The sequence below is a fragment of the Tetrao urogallus genome, assembly GCF_951394365.1.
Source record: "Tetrao urogallus genome assembly, chromosome: 10".
NCBI lineage: Eukaryota > Metazoa > Chordata > Aves > Galliformes > Phasianidae > Tetrao > Tetrao urogallus.
This window is the reverse complement of record NC_136823.1, coordinates 1,920,149-1,938,761: the sequence shown is the minus strand read 5'-3', so window position 1 is coordinate 1,938,761 and position 18,613 is coordinate 1,920,149. Positions and strand designations below refer to the sequence as shown.

General features: G+C 49.1%; 3 protein-coding genes across 3 annotated transcripts; 2 read left to right on the top strand and 1 right to left on the bottom strand.

The window, feature by feature from the left end:
- Positions 1–520: 520 nt before the first annotated feature.
- Positions 521–8,401, top strand: GNL3 (G protein nucleolar 3; the record flags this gene model as incomplete). Its single annotated transcript, XM_079540317.1, has 15 exons — positions 521–533; positions 628–686; positions 772–909; positions 1,360–1,473; positions 1,656–1,742; positions 2,545–2,680; positions 3,518–3,621; positions 4,563–4,698; positions 5,180–5,267; positions 5,639–5,822; positions 6,267–6,409; positions 6,975–7,111; positions 7,591–7,799; positions 8,143–8,224; positions 8,313–8,401. 15 exons carry the CDS (start codon positions 521–523, stop codon positions 8,399–8,401), a joined length of 1,719 nt encoding a protein of 572 aa, XP_079396443.1.
- Positions 8,402–10,715: 2,314 nt separating this feature from the next.
- GLT8D1 (glycosyltransferase 8 domain containing 1) lies at positions 10,716–15,208 on the bottom strand (the record flags this gene model as incomplete). Its single annotated transcript, XM_079540266.1, has 9 exons — positions 10,716–10,906; positions 11,524–11,636; positions 11,819–11,985; positions 12,147–12,259; positions 12,470–12,554; positions 13,102–13,219; positions 13,901–14,117; positions 14,988–15,086; positions 15,193–15,208. 9 exons carry the CDS (start codon positions 15,206–15,208, stop codon positions 10,716–10,718), a joined length of 1,119 nt encoding a protein of 372 aa, XP_079396392.1.
- An 822-nt stretch (positions 15,209–16,030) lies between these two features.
- Positions 16,031–17,210, top strand: SPCS1 (signal peptidase complex subunit 1; the record flags this gene model as incomplete). Its single annotated transcript, XM_079540276.1, has 4 exons — positions 16,031–16,103; positions 16,176–16,235; positions 16,547–16,633; positions 17,088–17,210. The coding sequence occupies exons 1-4, from the start codon at positions 16,068–16,070 to the stop codon at positions 17,208–17,210; spliced, it is 306 nt and encodes a 101-aa protein (XP_079396402.1). The 5' UTR covers positions 16,031–16,067.
- Between the last annotated feature and the right edge of the window lie 1,403 nt (positions 17,211–18,613).

Below are 18,613 nucleotides of genomic sequence, written 5' to 3'. Positions count from 1 at the left end.
GTTCCTCCTGCGGCGCTCGGGCTGCGGGCCGTTCAGCGGGGAGAAGCGCCTCCTGCAGCGCGGGTCGGGCCGCTCCGAAGGCCGCTCCTCCCGGACGGCGCCGAACCCCGCGAGCGCGGCCGGGTCGCGGCACGGCGGGCCTCGCTCCGCGGAGCGGGACGGAGAGCAGCGGAGCGGGCCGCCGGCAGGGGTGGGGGTGGGGAAGAGCGGCCCGCCGGCCCGCCCCGCGCCGCCGCCTCCACACAAAGGGAACCCGCGGCCTCCCAGCCCCGCTCCGCCGCCCGGCCCACAGCGCCGCTCACCCCGCCGCCGCCGCCTCTCCGTGCCGCTCCTCGCCGCCCCTCGCCGCCCGCCGCGGCCTTCCGCCCCGCGCCGCCGCTCCGCGCCGCCACCAAGCCCGCCCGGCCGCCAAGCGCGCCCGGCCCGCGCGACACCTCCGCGAGGAAGTGCCGCCTCGCTTTACGGCAGCGCCCGCCGGCGGGAGGAAGGGGCGGGCGGGCGGATCCGCGTGCGCGGCGCCATGAAGCGACCGAGTGAGGAGCACGGGAACGGGTGGCTGGGGGGGGTGGTGTGGGCGGCGGCCGAGCGGAGCTTACGGGCGCTACTCTGCTTTGCTTTGCTTTGTAGAGCTGAGGAAGGCGAGCAAGCGGCTGACATGCCACAAGCGGTACAAGATCCAGAAGAAGGTGAGGCCGGGCCGGGGGGCGCGGCGGTGCGCGAAGCCGCGTGGTGCCGCTCGGGCTCTGCCGACAATCCCGTGTGTGCGCTCAGATCCGGGAGCATCACCGCAAGGTGCGGAGGGAGGCGAAGAAACGCGGCCGCAAGAAGCCACGCAAGGACCCCGGCGTGCCCGGAGCGGCGCCGTTCAAGGAGGCTCTGCTGAGGGAGGCCGAGCTGAGGAAGCAGCGGGTAACGGCGGCGGCAGCGCGTGTGTCTGTGTGCGTGTGTGTGCAAGTGTACGTGCACTTGTGTACGTGTGTGTGTACGTGTAGGTGTGTGTCCGTATGTGTGTGTGTGCGTGTGTGTACATGTGTATGCGAGTATGTGCACGCGTGTGTGTCTGTGTGTACATGTGGGTGTAGGTGTGCATGCGCGTGTGCGTGTACACATGTGTGAGTGCAAAAGTGTGTGCGTGTGCATGTGTGTGTATGTGCATCTGCGTGCATGCATGTCTGTGCATGTGTGTGCATGCATGTATGCGTGTGCACGTTGATGCATGTGTAGTCATGTGCGTGTGTGTGTAACTGAGCTGCACCAGTATCCCTTCGCACAAATCAGTAAATGTGGGCAGAAGGGTGACATCCTGTCTCTCCCTCACATGCGTTTTACCTCTGTTGGCTCTTGCTTGTTTGCAATCAGCTCGAAGAACTGAAGCGGAAGCAGAAGCTTGACAGGCAGAAAGAACTCGAGAAGAGGAGGAAGCTCGATGCCAAGAGGAGTGCGGCTGCGATCCAGGAACAAACTGAGGGAAAGGTTGGTGTCCAGTGTGATTGTCGTCACATGAAGCTTGTGGAGGCAAAGATGTCATCCTAAAATTACACCTCTACAAGTCCCGTGTTGTGTTCAGACAACACAGCAGTCTTCAGACTGTGTGCACAAATATAATAGAGTAATTCTCAGTTAAATCATTTCTTTTCTGCTTTATTTGCATGCAGGAATCTTCTGGCAAGTCTGAAGCAAAGAAGACAAAGAAGGCGCTGGATAAAAATGCAAAGAAATCATTTCAGAGTGAGCTTGAGAAAGTAAGAAACTTCAACTTCTTATGATTTTATGTAATTTGATGATAGGCAATGAAACAACTTAAAATCATAGAGTGGCTTGGGTTGGAAGTGACCCCAAAGATCATCAAGTTCCAACTGCCTGCTCCAGGCAGGGCCACCAACCTCCCTGTCTAATACCAGACCAGACTGCCCCATCCAACCTGGCCTTGAACACCTCCAGGGATGGACGGGGCATCCACAGCCTCTCAGGGCAGCTGTCCCAGCACCTCAGCACTTTCTCTGTGAAGAACTTCACCCTGCCATCCAATCCGAACCTTCCCTCCTTGAGCTTAAAACCATTCCACCTTGTCCTATCACTGTCTATCCAAGTAAAAAGTTGATTCCCAACGACTAGGAAGTGTAAAGGTTGCTCGTGATAAACCAGCACTGAAGTAAGTGATATTACTGTAGAAACCACGAGGGTTTCAGTCTTGCCCGGTGTTGGCTACTGAGATATTGAGCGTTCTGAAGACTTCTAGGACCAATGTCAGTATATAGCAACCAGTCAGAGAGCTCTTTGAGTTATGACATATTCCTGTCCAGGGATTTCTTGATCTCAGAAAGCTGCAGCAATTTTCACCTTTTTCTCTCAATTTGCCTTTCAGAAGATAAAAGTTGAAACAAACAGCCTTAAGAAACCTCACCTACCGAACGTTCTGTGAAATTCAGTAGTCACTGTTGTAGGCTACAGCTTGGCCATTACAGAGTTACCATCTGTCAAATTGCTTGTCATCTCTTATTTGAAAGCTCTCTTTCTATAATCTTTTTTTTCCCCCTTACGTAGGTGATTGAGACCTCAGATGTGGTTCTGGAGGTTTTAGATGCGAGAGATCCGATGGGCTGCCGGTGTCCCCAGCTGGAGCAAGCCATTACTTGCTCTGGAGGAGACAAAAAGCTGTTGTTGGTTCTGAACAAAATCGGTAAGAAACAGATTTTCTTGAAGTGTTACTGTAGTCACTGGGTGGTTCTGTTTTAAGTGAGCTGTGAAGAAATACGTAAAGAAATCTCAGATTCTGCTGAAGTCATAAGATCCAACTCTGAGCTCGCTGCCTTAGGGAAGTGGCCACGTTCCCTCTGCTGAGAAAACACCACGACAGGTAGCTGCACATTGGCCCCTTGCTTTTACAATGACTTCTGGCCAGTGTCAGCCAGAAGTGGAGATCTAGTAACATTCATGTGAACAAAGATGAAGTGAGCAGGTAGTGATGCTGAACCCACTGAGATGAGTTAAGCGTCAGCAAATCGGCACAAGGGTTGTCTTTGAAGTTTGGCTCCCGTTGCTGTATGAGGGAAACCACACAAAAGAGGATGAGATCAGCTGGGAAAGCTGGTTGTTAGTGGGTTAACTGCAGTGCAAAAAGAAGGAAATGAGGAGTGAAAGAACAACAGGAACTTTGTCTTAGCGTAGCTTTTGCAGGGATGATGGACTAGCCCACGTAACATCACCCCTCGTACCTGCCGTCTCCTTGTGATACTCCAACATGAAAAACACAGGGTCTGAAAATGTAACTGTGGGATGTTCTGCTTGGGGCAGAGAATAAACACTAAAAGCTGCAGCTGTGGGTGGCTGTACTGTACTGGAAGTGTACATAAAAGCAAATACAGAAGCTGTGGAGTGTACAGCCAAGCGTTAAGTGTCATAAAGAAATGTGCGAAGTGGACAGGATCCATCCTGGTTTCTGATTCCGTGTTAGATTTCTCCAGACAGCAACACAACATTCACAATAGTGAGGAGAAATCTGTGCTCTTTTTTTCAGATTTAGTGCCAAAAGAGAACTTGGAGAAGTGGTTGAATTATTTGAAGAAGGAATTTCCAACGGTTGCCTTTAAATCAGCGACGCTGCTGAAGGACAGGAATATGGTAAGAGCTCTGCATGCTGGCTCAGATGACTGAATCCTACATGTCATTGTATGTGTTGAAGCATGTTGAAGCAGGATCTCTTGTTCTTTATAATTCATTTTTCCTGTATTTGATTATACTGCTTTAACTAATGGATGTTCTGTCACACGTTGAGCTTCACAGTGCAGTTGGGGCTGATGAAATACATATTGTTTTGTGCGTGGGATGCTGAACTGGGGAGTGAAAGTGGGCTGTTCTGCTTAAGCAGGACAGCAAGGGGAGGGAGATGAGGAATTTTTCATCTATCCAGGATGGTTGCACATTGGATTGTAGGTAAACTGATGCAGGGTATGCAGCATTCATCTTACTTCACTGTTACTAAAGGCTGCAGTTTTTGTTATTTCGTGGAAGATTATCAAGGAGTTAAGCTCCCCCTGGAGTTCCAGTCTCAGCTTTGTGAAGATGCTGGCTTGAGACAACGTGTATTGATGCATTTTGCTCCACCTGCCCTAACTCTCGTAACAGTGTAGTCGAATAGACCCTGGTGTGAAATGCCACAGAAGCCCAAACACAGAGAGCAGCTTTAAAGTTGTGTAAAAAAGACAGAATTTTTCTTGGACAGTTCATTGAGTGAATGTACAGATCAAAGAACTCCACCCCATGAATGTACATGGTTCCTTCCTGCTCACACAGCCCATCTGCAACACAGCCTCAACTGAAACAACAATCCCTGGAGGTTTGTTCAGGCTGCTTCAAGTGTTTGAGTGCTACTTTTTTTTTATCCACCACTTAACTGCTAGATTCATCTTAGCCAAATTCTTACTGAACTAATTGCATTTCTTTAGAAGAAGGACACAGTAACATCAGCTAACAAAGCACAGGAGTTTGAAGCATCACAGTAGATGAATAAATGTAAGACTAATGTGTTTGTTTTGTTGTTTCTTTTCCTTTGAACCCTGTAGCAGGAGACTTTCCGGAGAAGAAGGGCACGTATTGATTTATCAAGACACACGGAAAGTTTTGGAAGTGGATGCCTTATGAAACTTCTTCAGGAGTATGGCAGGACTCAGAACAAAGCCATTCAGGTTGGGTTAGTAGGTAAGAGTTTGGAGAGATGGCAGAAGTTTCCTTTTTCTCCCATCAGAGCTCTGGTATCCTGAGTAAAACACCCAATGTGTGACTCGCTTCTGGGCCTTCTTGGCAGGGTGCTCACTTTCAGCTGAGACTCAGCACCTCAGCTGGTAGTGATCTGTCTTGTACTTCAATGCAGAGTGCCTGTGACCCATGGAATGCACGTTTTATGAGGCCTTAACTGATAAAGCAGCTTTAGGTTACATACTGCACAGCCTACGCTGCCTCTTCCTCCCATCTGGTGAGGTTTGTGGTGTGACATTCAGTGATGTCTTTCTATTGCAATGTGAGAAATGAGGATACAGACTTTGTCTGAGTTCTGTATGAAGACTTGAGATCCAACTCTGATCTCACACGGAAGATGTATGTTACCGAAAACACATGATAAGCTGTTAAATAAGCTGAGTTTTCTGATTTATGAGGATTTCTGTTTTTTACTTTTCCCCAGGTTTCCCTAACGTGGGGAAGAGCAGCATAATCAATAGCATTAAAAAAGATCGCGTTTGTGATGTTGGACCAGCCAGAGGTGTCACCAAGTAAGCTGAGTGTTAGCAGCTGTTTATTTTCCTGTCAGTTCTGATTACCTTGAGTTGGTTGTGTACAATTCCCGTGCATCAGCAGCAGTCAGAGCATGCCTACGTTCAGTTTTAAATGCATATTTCAATTTGCATCGTTCAGAACGTGATCTTTCATCCTGGCACGTTGCCACAGGAGAATACAGTGCATGAACTTGCTCTTACTGTGCACTTGCATTTCTGTCCAGCACAAAGCACGTGATGAGAAAGCACTGAAACTGATTCTGTATGAAGTGCATTCAATCCAATGCTGAGCTTTGTGGCTTGCTGCCTTTGCTGCTATCAGTCCTTAGTTTGATTTGTCTTCAGACGTGGCCTGTTTCTCTGACCAGGTCCATGCAAGTTGTGCGTATTGATAAACACATGAAGATTTCAGACAGCCCGAGCATAGTTGCAGATGCTACCAACAGTGCTGTGACTCTGGCCCTGAGAAGTATCATACACAGCGGGGAATCGTGCTCACTGAACGTGATTGAAGCAGTGGATGCAGTCCTGAATCACTGCAATAAGCAGCAGGTAAGTCCTGTCATCCTTTCACAGCGTTCAACTCCTCTCTAGCTTTCTTAGGCCGATAACAGAAGATGTTTCACTTCACACAGTTGTTCTGCACCGTTTTCTCCTTAACCAAACTTTGGTTTGCGTATCCAAAGCTGATGTGACCTTTCACCCTTGTATGTGGAAGGTGGTTGCAACGCACCAGGATCCTGTCGGCCACTTTGTTTTCCCAGTGAGTTTGCTGATTTAAAGAAAAATAAAAATCCATCAACAAACCATACTGCCTGTATCACCAGGCAGCGACGTAACAGAGTGAAAAATGAAGATAACTTCATTGCTTCTTACTACAGTGAAGACTTCAGATCCAACTCTGATTTCACTCTAGTTTCAAATAGATTCACATAAGCCTGATCCCCTTCCAGTTCTGTGATAACTGCTTCCTCCCACTGTTTTCTTTTGCACTAGGTAATGATGTTCTACAGTATCCCAGATTTCAAGAACACCGAAGAGCTTTTAAGTTTACTTGCTCAGAAAAGGGGTATGCTGAAAAAAGGAGGTGTTCCCGACATAGAGAATGTAGCTAAATCACTGCTTTGTGACTGGACAGGGTATGTCTGCTATTAATTTTGTTTTGTGCTGCTGACCTCCTTGATTTTGACACTTAAATCTGCTGTGACTCCGTGCAGAATGTGTGCAGAATGTGCAGAAGCACTGAGTCCTGAGAACTGCTTCCAGAAAGGAGAGGCTGCTTTTGATTTTGAGCAATCAGGCTGGCTTGGCCAAGAGAGGACACCACCCAAGGATAATTTTCTAAACTACTGAAATACACAGAGTAAAAGCAAATTACGTGGAATTCCTGTAGTGCTCTCTTCCATCAAGAAGGAATCTTGCAACAGTTTCTTTTTTTGGAACCTTTAGTGATTCCTGTGTTCAGCTGAGCGTGGAATGAATGAATTCAGAATCATTGCCCTTGCTGAAGTGGTTCAGGTGCTTCAGAGCAGGCTATCTTCAGTTCTGTTACTGACAGCTTCCGAGGCCCGTTTAAACGGTCCTTTAACCGCTGCTAAACGAATAATACTGCAAGAGTGGTTCAGTTGAGGAGTTTGGGAGGTTTGGGCTCTGGGTTTTATTCTGAAAAGATAACAGCTAAGTCACCATGTGTGGTTTTTGCAGAGCTAAAATAAGCTACCACTCAGAACCACCAGCACTGCAGATCGTGCCGCCATACCTGACAGAAGACAAAATAGCTGAACTGCAGAGGGGCTTTAATTTAAAGAAGCTGGAAGAAGAAAACAGCAGCACAGTTCAAGGTACTGCACTGCCAGCACTGAGAGCCACTGAGCAGCTGTAATGGGAGACCACGAATGGGAGTTGTCCTGGGGTTTGTATGATGGCTGTGTCAGCATGCAGCAGGCACAAACCTTCAGAGAATGAAATGGATTCCAGGATTCCACAGCAGAGCAGTGGACTTGGGTGCTGTCTTCACGCAAATTACCCCTGCTGGATTACCCCAGTAGTTCTCGGTTTCTGCCTATCTGATTTGATCTTTCTAAATAGCCACTGCTTGTGGGCCCTTTCATGCTTTTGCCCTCCCCCATTTCCTAGTCAGACCAACAAAATGTATTTCTGCTCAGTACATCTTAGACTCAGGACCAGGTTCTTCATCCTAGCAATTTTTTTGTTCTCACTTTTTCTCCCTGCTTATGTGGGAAGGCGATCCTTTTAATGGGTAGAGATTGTATCTCCTGCTAACAATAACGTAACAGACAGCTCTCTCTATATTTCCCAGCTTTAAAGTACCCCAGTCCAGCAAGCAGCATTGTTTTCCAATCAGCTGGCATGACTAATGGGAAAATAGTGCGAAATAAGGCGGTAGAAGAAGAATCAGAGTGGGAGGATTTGGAAACAAGCCACGACGAAGAGGATTTCATGGAGACTGATGATGATCAAGATATTATAGAAGAAGAAGAAGAAAAAGAAGAGAATAATGTCAAGGAGGTAAACCAGGGTTTCATTTGTTTTCTACCTGGTCGGGCCCTGACACCAAGTAGCCAGTTAGCATCCTGTTACGAGCAGCGTGCAAGCACTGCAGAGCCACCTGGGGTAACACACAGCCTCTAGAGCCACACTTCCTCTAGAAAGAAGGGCTGAGCATTGTGCTCAGTTGAGAAATCAGCAAATTAAGAAATCGGTGTTGCTCCCAGTCAGTCAGCACGTTCCTGGCCAGCAGCTGGGCGCTGGGACAACCGCACTGTCCTCAGCCTCCGTGTTTCATTTACATGGGAAGTTTCATTAGTGATGTCTGAGCAAACTCGTGTCTGACCTCTCCAACCCATTGCAGGATGGCAGGACTCGGCTGACGGGGAATGCTGAGCTTGGAACAGGACAAACAGGAGGTGCACATTCAGAAAATGAGATGGCAGGTCTGTGCTAAAACCCACAGCACAAAATACAGCCCGCACTGCTCCAGTGCTGCATTCATTTCACTAACAAACCATTCCTTTTTCTCAGAAACTGGACTTGCCAACTCACTGCCGTCCAGCTTAGACAAGGCAGCGGGTGAAGATGATGCCTACGATTTTAACACAGACTACGTGTAACGAGATGTGTGAACAGAAGCCTTTCAGAACAGACAGGTTTCTGTTACAGAAGGGGGAGGAATGCCATGTACCATAGCTGCTGCCAAGACCCCAGTAACGTATGTAGTACTGCCTCTCTCTCCATGGCTGCAGATTTTGTACAGTTGTAGGATGCTAAAATCCTATACGTTTATTCCTGTTTAAAAATAAACATATTTAAAAAAATATTATACTGCCTTAATCTGGTCTTTATGCCTTACAAAAATATTTCAAAATTACAAAGTCTCTGGTGTTTTCTTTGGAAAATAATGGTAAGTGTTTAATTCTAGCAATTAAATTTTATTCTCCCTTCATAAAAGGCAAAGAGTTTTTCCTGCAGGGTTGCAGAGGCAGTACCTCTACAAGAGTGCCTTCTGGCAGCAAGTGTTCCTGGTTTTGTGAAGGTAAAGGCTGGTTAAATAACTCTGCTTAGTTCATCTGGCTGTAACATTTTGTGTAGGCATGGCTTTATATGTTCAGTAGCTTCATTAGGAGAGGTTAAGTGGGAGTGTGGTAACTGTAATGACTTCACTGAGGTGGAAACTCTTGAACAAAAGATGGAAGTGCAGCAGTGACTAACTGGTAACTAAAGCAAAACCTGTTCCTCTGTGCAATTGTATAATCAATGAATATTAAGATGTTATAATTACAAAATGAACAAGAGTCTGGCAAAGCAGACTGATAACAAGAAGAGAATAGATAGAAAGCTTTACCCCTATCCTGGGCTCACTTACAAAACTTCAGCAGAGCAGATCTCCAGAAGAGATCCCTCCCCACCGGTAGCCAGCTCTTCAATAGGTCTAGGAGAGGTGCAGCCAGGCTCCATCCCTTGTGGCAGCACAGCTGAATTGCCTTCACTGTGCTCCTCTGGCTGACTCAATGCTCGCCTCAGGTGATCAGTCAGAGGTTCAGGCCGTGGCTCAGCAGTTCCCATACAGCAATAAAGACGTGTCCCTGCAAAACAGTTCTACCATCTCCCCACTTCTGGGGTACAGAGATAACATTAAACTTCACGGGTCAGTAACAAACCAGCTCCCAGGGCAGTCAGAACTGCGTGCAGCAAGATGAAAAGTTGGAGATCTCTTTCACTTACAAGGCACTAAAACATGTTCATACACACAACTGAGCCCTTGAGCTCCCTGATGGTTTGCAGCCTGCAAAACACCAAGCCAGTCTTGACACCTTGCTCCCAAGTATTATTATTCAATAAAAACAAGAACCCGAGTTCAGTTAGTATTGAATGGAACAGTAAGCACAGTAGCTGCTGGTCTATGTTAGCTAATAACAACCAGCACCCAGCCACCAACTGTACAGCAATGTAAAAAAAGCTGATGGACTGTGAGCTGCAGAAGGTGGCAGCAGGCTGTTGCTTGGGGAATTCAAAGCATGAGAACAGGAAGGGCACAATGGGAAAGACTTCTGGCAGAGAAGGGTGAGGAACTTGTGATCAACACAGACCTGTTTCACAGAGCCTGATCCCAGAAGTAAATACTTAGAACATTCTTAGATTGTTTCCCCCAAAATGAGATCAATTGGCTTTGACCTCAATTAGTACTTAACACTGAATTTAAAAAATGAAGCACGCTTCACATATCAGAACAAGTCACAAATCATTACTGCCAGGAGCAGAGGTTAATGTCAAAAATGTAACATCAGCTTTTATTTTAAGACATTTTCTCCACCAGTTACGGAAAATGTTTGTGTGCAGTAGCAGTTCAGACCACTTTTTGCATAGTCAACACTTGAGCAACCCTTCAAAAGTCAAGATTTGATTTTGCAGAATTGTGCAAGGAATGCTGACACGAATGGATGGAAGCAATTTTCATGCAAGAAAGGACTGTTGATGAAACTATTTCACAGGGTAAGAAAACAACAACAGAACAAACTCCAGGCAGCTCTTAATTACAGTACATTGCTGCGCGGAGCTGCACGGTACAAGCTCCAGCTGAAGTTCTTCTTGTTTCTGGAACCATTTATATCTGACAAAACAGTTTCCCCATGAAGATTCGTAGTAAAGAGCAGGAGGACACACAGCAGACAGAAATGCCCTCACAGAAGCGCTGGTGCGTGGAGGGGCCCCTTCACTCCCTGCTGGAGCAGCACCCTCAGTCACACAAGCAAAGTGAGTCTCCTTTGGAACCGTGCAGCTTGGAGCTGCACCACCACACCTGGGTGAGTGCATCTCCCTGTGCTCCAGGAGGTGAGGGCTGTTCTTTGTACAGTGAAAAAAAAAACAAACCATTGCTTGGCTCCACAAGTGTCCTGAGAAAATGCTGACAGTCACTGAGAACGTACTCTACTTGGCTTCGTAGGCCTCTGGATGCCTTCGGATCAGGCTGAACTTGCCTGTAGGATCAGGGACGTACCACTTCTCCCACACCTCGGCGTATGAAGCCGTTCTTCCCCACGGTTTGAAATGTCCATTCCAGTGGAGCAGCTTGGCAGCTTTCACAAACTGAGGAGAATATCTTTTTCCAGCATTAGACCCTTTTATTGAGAAAGAAGGGTTAGTGTCTGAAATAAAGGCAGCAGAAAAACAAGCATGCGATTTGTCAACCTGAAAACAAAGATTTTTCATTGGGAATGGGAGGCAAAAATCAGCAAATTAGAAAGTAATTTGGATGCAGCTGAAGGACGCTTTGATCTGCCTTAGCACGTATTTAAATGAACTGCTTTAACTTCCAAGTTCTTTAAAAGCCTTCTAATGCCCGGGCATATTCAGCAGCATATATTTTACTCATTTGAAACAGAGAGACCTCCCCCAGATTTATGGTTTTATCAGTAGCAGAACAGAGAATGACTGCTTGTTCCTCTCAACAAGCCTAGGAGGCACCTAGATACACATACAATACATATGTGGAAATACTGCTTCCAATTAAAAGGAACAAAGTATTTGAGAAATGAAGAACAACCTGCCTGGCAGCTCAAAGAGGAACACGAAGGATTAAGCCCACAAAATGCAAGAGGAACATTAGGTGTTTTTTCTTAAAGCACAAGCACACGGAAGGCAAAGATCCACTTATTGTATCATCAGCTAAGGGCCCAGCTACGGACCCTTGGCGGTGGTGGCCCCTGGCCAAGCACCACAGCTATTTCAGACATACCAAGGTGTCGTACGTTCCACAGGGGATCAATGCTGGAATGCTGCTTGTAGAACACTATGAGCAGTGGAGGTGTAGTGATGCTGCCAGCCAGAGTTCTGCTGTACAGCTCCTCTCTGAAAGACAAGAGGGAAAGAAGTTGGGAAAGGATCCTCACCTACATCAGCTGGCTTTCACTTGCAGCCTCATGACAGGAATGCACAGATAAACACACAGCCCACCATTTATTTTAACACTTAAATGCCACCACCATGACCCGGCTCCTGACCTGCACTCAGCCCCACCTCGGGGCACTTACGCTACATTAAGTGTCATCCACTTCTCTAACTGCTTTGTGATGTTCTGTAATTTCCATTCTGTCAGATTAGCAACAAAAACTCCTGGATTGAAAGAGCAGGTGTTGGCTTTCATCGCAAGCTTTCGGATGGTTTCTTTCTTGTAATCCAGAAACCCAATGTAATTGTACTGAAAAAGAAAGATTACAGTCAGCTGAGCCACGTGATTTGGGTAGGAACAGCCAGGTTCCCTGTGTTTGGAAGTCAGCCTCAAGAACAACAAAGCCAAGCGCCCTCCTCCAAAGCCTGGAGCCTGCAGTATTGTTACAACTGAACCACAACAAAACCAACCTGATTCCCTGCTCCACGGACAGCAACCTTATTGGTGGTAGAGTCACAGTCATCTGAAAAAGCAGCTGCATGTCCAGGTTTCAGTGGAGTATTGTAAAGCTCAAGGATATCATCTGAAAAATGGAAATCCGCACAGAAAAATCAGAAGCTTAAGCTCTGAGTGAGCTTTTGTTCAGCAGATAAAAACATGAAGTTTAATCCAATCGTACTTGCAAAGTTTTTACATCTTTCCTTGAAGCAAAAATGCTTGGCTGCTGTCAGAGGTGGCACACTGAACCCAGCATAGACCATGGCAAAAAGCATACTACAAAACGGTCCCATACCTTGCACTATTACGTCATCATCCACATAGATGGCCTTCTCTGCATGAGGTACCAAACTGGGCAAATAGAATCTTGCAAACGTTAACTGTGGATGCACAAAAAGCAAAAAATTGCATGGAAAATGGTTCAAACACACGTGAAATTAATGCTCCAGACTGTGGCAGTGGTGTGCACAACTTCTATCCAGGAAATAAACCAGGTGGCAATATCTTAGAAATTGTTTTAAATGGGCAGTTCCATCAATTCCTGGTTTCCTGTGAGCATCAATAAACTAACTTTAAAAATAGTCTCTATCTGAGTTTCTTGTCTCTTCATATGCATCTGTGGCACCTCAGAGGCCAACCAGCTGTGTTTCGCTGGAGATACCGGTAACGAAGACTGGACATGGAGATATCACCCCAACCCGGGTGATTCTGTGATTCTGTGATATTCAAAACCAGCCTGTGCTATCTGAGCAAAATATTCTGACTGGAATTTAGAAACTTAATTATATGACTGGAATTTAGAAACTTAATTATAAAATATTTCTTTGGGTTTTGAAAGCCAGCTGAGTTCTAAAGCCATTGGAGACTAAAATCAAAGCACACCGTCACTGAATAGTAACTGCAGAAGGTAATGAGCATCATCCTTACTGGCTTTATGCTGTCTGCCTTCTGGGGATCCGCTTGCACCTTCCCTTCTAAGACACCAGGGTCAAAATTCAAAATTTGGTACCTCAGGTTTTTCAGAGCAGTGTTTGTTAGCCACAGCCTGCAAACAGGAAGAGTACAAACTTGATTAAATGAAAGAAAAAACAACAGATCCAATAAAAAGAACTCGTTCTGGCTGCTCTTTTCTCTACCCAACAAACATAGCAGTAGAGAGCAACCTGCATCAGCCTTCAGGAGTGTTTCAAATGTGTGTGCAAGGGCATGCCCACCATCAGCACACTACATGGCTGTGACAACTGACAGGTATGAGACTGCCGCTTATTCTTTTAGAAATACATCATCCTGTTACTACAGGTGCTTCAGAAAACCATCTGCACGAACAGAGCTGTGCAAAAATGAAAAAAAAAAAAAAAAAAGGAGAGAGAAAGGAGAGAGAGAAAGGAGAGAGAGAAAGGAGAGAGAGAAAGGAGAGAGAGAAAGGAGAGAGAGAAAGGAGAGAGAAACCTGATTCCATGCATTTAAATTGGTCAGGTGAGATGCAGGAAGCAAGCCCTCCACTGGCACACTCCAGCTGGATGTCTCTTCTCCATCACTGAAACACTACCAGAAGGAACAACTGGTACTTCCCATTGCAGCTGTGCCAAAAAGATGCAGCGAGCAGCAGCAGACAAGACAGCAAGCAATGCAGGAGAGCAGTATCAGGCAAATTCAGCTCTTTTCAAAGAGACTTTGGTTTTACAGGACTGTGGGAAGCTAACAACAACAAAAAAAACCACATTACCTCAAGTGGTCCACAGTGTCGTTCAAAGTAACAATATAGAAAACCACGTTGGATCTGGTGTTACGGTAAATGCTGTTCATGGCTGCAATTGCACCTCCAAGCCTCTCATCTGAGGCTGCAATGACCACAGAAATTTCCTTATCATTCCTTTCATCTGTCAGCCTCTGGGGAGCAGCAGGTATGAAGTCTATAGGCTGAAGTCCTAATGGATTGGAGTCTGTGGAGAACAAATGGCAGCACATACTCGTTTTCCATAAGTGAAATGCAGGAACTATTACCATGCTAAATCCCCCCCTAGAATTGTTTCTATCACACGAGTTGCCTCAATGTCTGAGATGAGAGACGTGGACCAGAGCAGCCCAGCACCAAACACGCACACAACTGACCCCGTGTTGAGAATCCAAACCATTAACATCCGTGGAAACGTCCCGCTTGCAAATACAGTGCGTGTAACTGCTTTAAGTGCTCACACACAGCACAGCAAGGTGCTACGTGGCGGCTCCAGCTACAACAGGCTATGCTCCCCCTGGGTCCCATTCGCCACACCTACAGCCACCCTCCTTCCTCCCTGCTGTTACCCCAACCACCCCCCACCAGTCACACTGACCTTCCCCCTCCTACTTTTGTTTCTTTTCAGGTAAAAACTAACGGACAAAAAAAAACATATTCTAAATTACCACCATTGCTGCAAGATTCTTCCACCCGATTATCAAGGCATCACACGCAGCCCAGTTTTATTCCAAGCATCACAGATCCCATTACCTCAGCTGAAGCAGCAAGAATTTATCCTCACAGCACAGATAGGAAAACGGGAGACCGGCAGCTGAAATGCAGGGCCACATCAGCTGTAGGAGTTACAAAAGCTGCAGACTTTTGTAACGCTGCCCATATAACTCCAGAACACCTCAGCAACGTGAGGAACAGAGCTGGAAAGCGGGGAATCGGGGGTTCACAGGGACGTGGAGAGGCTCTGTGGTGCTGGGAAGGGCAGAGGGCAGCAACAGGGGGCAGAGGCACAGGGACGGAGCCCCGTTAGGAGAGCAGAGCTGCATCATCGCACAGCCCCGGGCACGGGGCGCACACACACCTGTCAGCTCGCGCTTCAGGAGGTCGCTGAGGCCCAGGAAGTTGTGGTGCAGAACGAGCAGGAAGAGAACGATGGCCGCCACGAGAATGGAGACGTTCACTGAGGATTCAAAGCACAAAGACGACGGGAACGGGTGGAGAGAGGCCGGAGGAGTCGGCAAAGCGCGAAGCGGACCCGAAGCGGCAGCCGTGCGCGCACAGCTCACCTTTCCTCAGGCTCATCGTGCTCCGCCGCTCCGTGTCCCGCCACAAACGGCCCCGAACGGCTCCGAGAAACCGCCGCCCAACGAGGGCGGGCGCCGGGCCGAGGAACCGCGGACGCCCGGCTCCACTCCGCCGCCCTGCCCGCGCCTCCGCCAACTGCCACCGCGGCACCGGGCTGCCCGCCGCGCCGCCTACCGGCCACGGGCTGCCGAACCGCGCAGCGCCCGGACCCCGGTGCTCCGGCGGCGGCCGCGGGGACTCGACCGGGAGGGAGCGCGGACTGAGATGGGGCGGGAGCCGCCCGTAGGCCGGCAGTCGGCACCGCGTCCGAACGGGCGCAGTGACGGACACCCCGCGCCCGCCGCCCGAAGGGTCCTCGCCGCGGGGTCCTGCGGCCAACACCGCCGTTGCCGTGGAGACGGCGTCCACCGCCGCGCCGGCACCTATGGAGGAGCGGGGTGGGTCCGGAGAGCTGGCTGCAGCCGACGGAGGAGACCGGGGCGAGGCCGGGGAGCGGGCCGCAGACGACGGCGGGGACTTGGCCGAGAGCGCGGGAAACGCTTCGGAGCCCTGGGGGAATGGCGGAGCACAGCGGCAGCGAGAGACGGGGCGCGGGGCGGACACTTCCGGCGGCGCGCGGAAGCGCCTTCCGGTACAGCTGCGCCTGCGCAGCAAGGATGTGGTGTGGGCTGCCATCAGCGGGGAGGAGCCTGGTGTGCAGGGGGAGGGGGAGAGCGAGAGCGAGGAGGGCGACGTCGGCGAAGCCGAAGAGCGGGAGCGGGAGCAGGCCAAGGCCAGTGAGGAGGACGAGGAGCGAGAGCAGCGGGAGCAGCAGGAGCAGGCCAGTGAAGAGGACGAGGAGCCGTGCCCCGCCACCATGCTGGACGTGTTCCGCTCCATCCCCACACAGATGGTAGGGGCGGGACGGCCCCGCGGCGGCTGCCCGGCGGGGTGCATCCGCTGAGCGAAAGCTTTGTTTCCACAGGACTACAAGGGCCAGAAATTAGCGGAACAGATTTTCCAGGGCATCATTCTTGTCTCTGCCGTAAGTACACGCGGTGATAACGAGGGGCTCCTTGGGTTTGTTCTCCGATTTTAGGATCTCGGTTCTTCTCGTTGCTGGGCCTGGCTTGGCATTAACGCTTTAGTTCCGTATTTATTTCTTTAGTTTTGAAATTGGCCTTCAGTTTTGCAGACGAGGTTAGAAAGGTGCACCAAGTGTGCTTTCAAACAGAAAAACCCACGCCATCATTTGTTCTTAACTCTCCTCCACGCCCCCAGCCAAGCGTGGCTTCAGCAGCCTTTCTGCGTGCTTGAAATGTATCAAAAACGTGTGTGTTTGTTGGTTTGTTTTAGGTAATTGGTTTCATCTTCGGATATGTCACTGAGCAGTTTGGATGGACTGTCTACATAGTTATGGCCGGATTTGCATTATCCTGTTTGGTAAGGGGGTTTTCTTGTGCCCAAGCCGGAAACTATATCCACTATTTAACCTGAAGCAGCGGTTGAATGACGGGGCTGCAAGCACAAATGTTTGCCATTTAATTCAGGTAGCAGTGCACATCTCTGCTTTCTTTGAGCTGCAGAGCAAGCAGTCCTGTACTTAAACTTACATGACAACACGTTAAGATTTTACAGAATGCTGCAATTTCATGCTGCTGCCTACACTGAATTGATTTTCCATTTCAATTAGATATTAAAGTTCATCTGACTCTGTTGGTAATAGAAATGGCAGTGTGTTTCTCTGGGTACCCAGAGAAACGGTGAGCTGCTGCTAAAAGGAACGTGGAGACCCAGATGGAAAGCACGAATGTCCGTGCTGCAGTTCAGGTCTCAGAAGCCGCGCACTTCTTTAACTCCGTGCTTTACGTGTTTTGTTTTGTTCCTGTTCTCTAAGCTGACACTCCCCCCATGGCCCATGTACCGCCGCAACCCCCTGAAATGGCTGCCTGTGCAGGAGTCGGGCACAGAGGATAAGAAGCCAGCAGACAGAAAACCAAAAAGGCATTCTAAAAGCTAAATAAAACGGTTCTTTGTTATGGTACGCTGTGGCAATTAACTTTGTTAAGCTTTAATGTATTTTCCCTGGGAGATGCTTCTTGTCTCAGTATTGTAGTTTCTCCCCCTTATTGGTTTGCACGCTGTCATGAGTTCATTAAGAGCTGCACAGAGCACGAAGGCCCTCTCTGCTTTGGCTGCAGTTTAAGTGAAGTCATAGGGAAAACAGCATGGGGTGCTGAATTTCAGGCTGAGTTCACATTCTCCTCAAAGTGTTATAGCAAAAAGGAATGCTGCCCACACTCAAATGGAGTGTAGTTTGGCTATTGCCATGACTGAGGAGGCAAAATACAACTATGCTTCTTTGAAAGTATTTCTAACCACGTGAAAAACAAGCTGTCAGCAGTGCCAGGTTGAACCAGGTCACGTGAGACGGTACATAATGCTCGGTTTTGGGAAGTCCTAAGGGCTTGTAACTGATGTAGGGTATGAGATGGCACTGACAGCTTTGTTAACAGCAGGTTCACGTGGGGGGAGAAAGCAGCGTCCCGTGAGACGCCATACGAAGGTATGAACGCTTTTGTCTCAAAGATGGCTGTAAGATGCACGCACAGCTGGAGGCATCTCTGCCTACACAGGGCTGCCAGGAACCGGGCCTCGTGTGGGAGCCCTGCAAGCGCGTTGAATGAACCTTCACTGTGAGCAACCCAAGAAGAACCGGACTACAACCTCGATCGCCGAGGTTCGCTGCTTAGGCGACTAATCGCGACATACCGGGGGGGTTTCTGCCGGATCCTCTACGAACGGAACGGCGATATAACAGAGCAGCGCGGCAGCTCTCGCGAGAGCGGCTGACGTGAAGTGGGCGTTGCCAGGGCGCGTTGCCGCCCAGCAGGATGGGCGCTCAGCAGTTAGCGGATCTGTGAACGGGTCGTTGCTGCCTGGACGCACCGAGGTGCTGCCGTGGTCACCGCACGGCGGCGAGCTGCTGCTAAAAAGAGCGTGCAGACTCAGAAAGCACGAACGCCCGTGCCGCAGATGCTGCAGTTCAGGTCTCGGGCTGCAGAGTCAGCCCGGCCGTGTCAGTGCTGCAGCGGGGATCCCGGCTGTGTGCGGTGCGAGCAGCTGGGCGATCTGCTCAGCGCGGTGGGAGAGCTGAAGGGGGAAGCAGAAAGGCTGAGGGACGTCCGGGACTGTGGGGATGGGATCGATTGGCGGAGTTGCACTCTGCCATCCCTACAGGGGCGGTGCTGGGAGATGCTCCTCGAGCGCCTGCTGTCTCACAGTCAGGCGGGAAGGGGAGACCTCAGAGGCAGAGAGGGATGCAAACAAGTCCCTGTTCGGGGCAGCAAGCTGACTGCCCCTCAGCCTGTCCCACCTTCCCAGGTGCCCTTACAGAACAGCTATGAGGACCTGGAGCTGGAG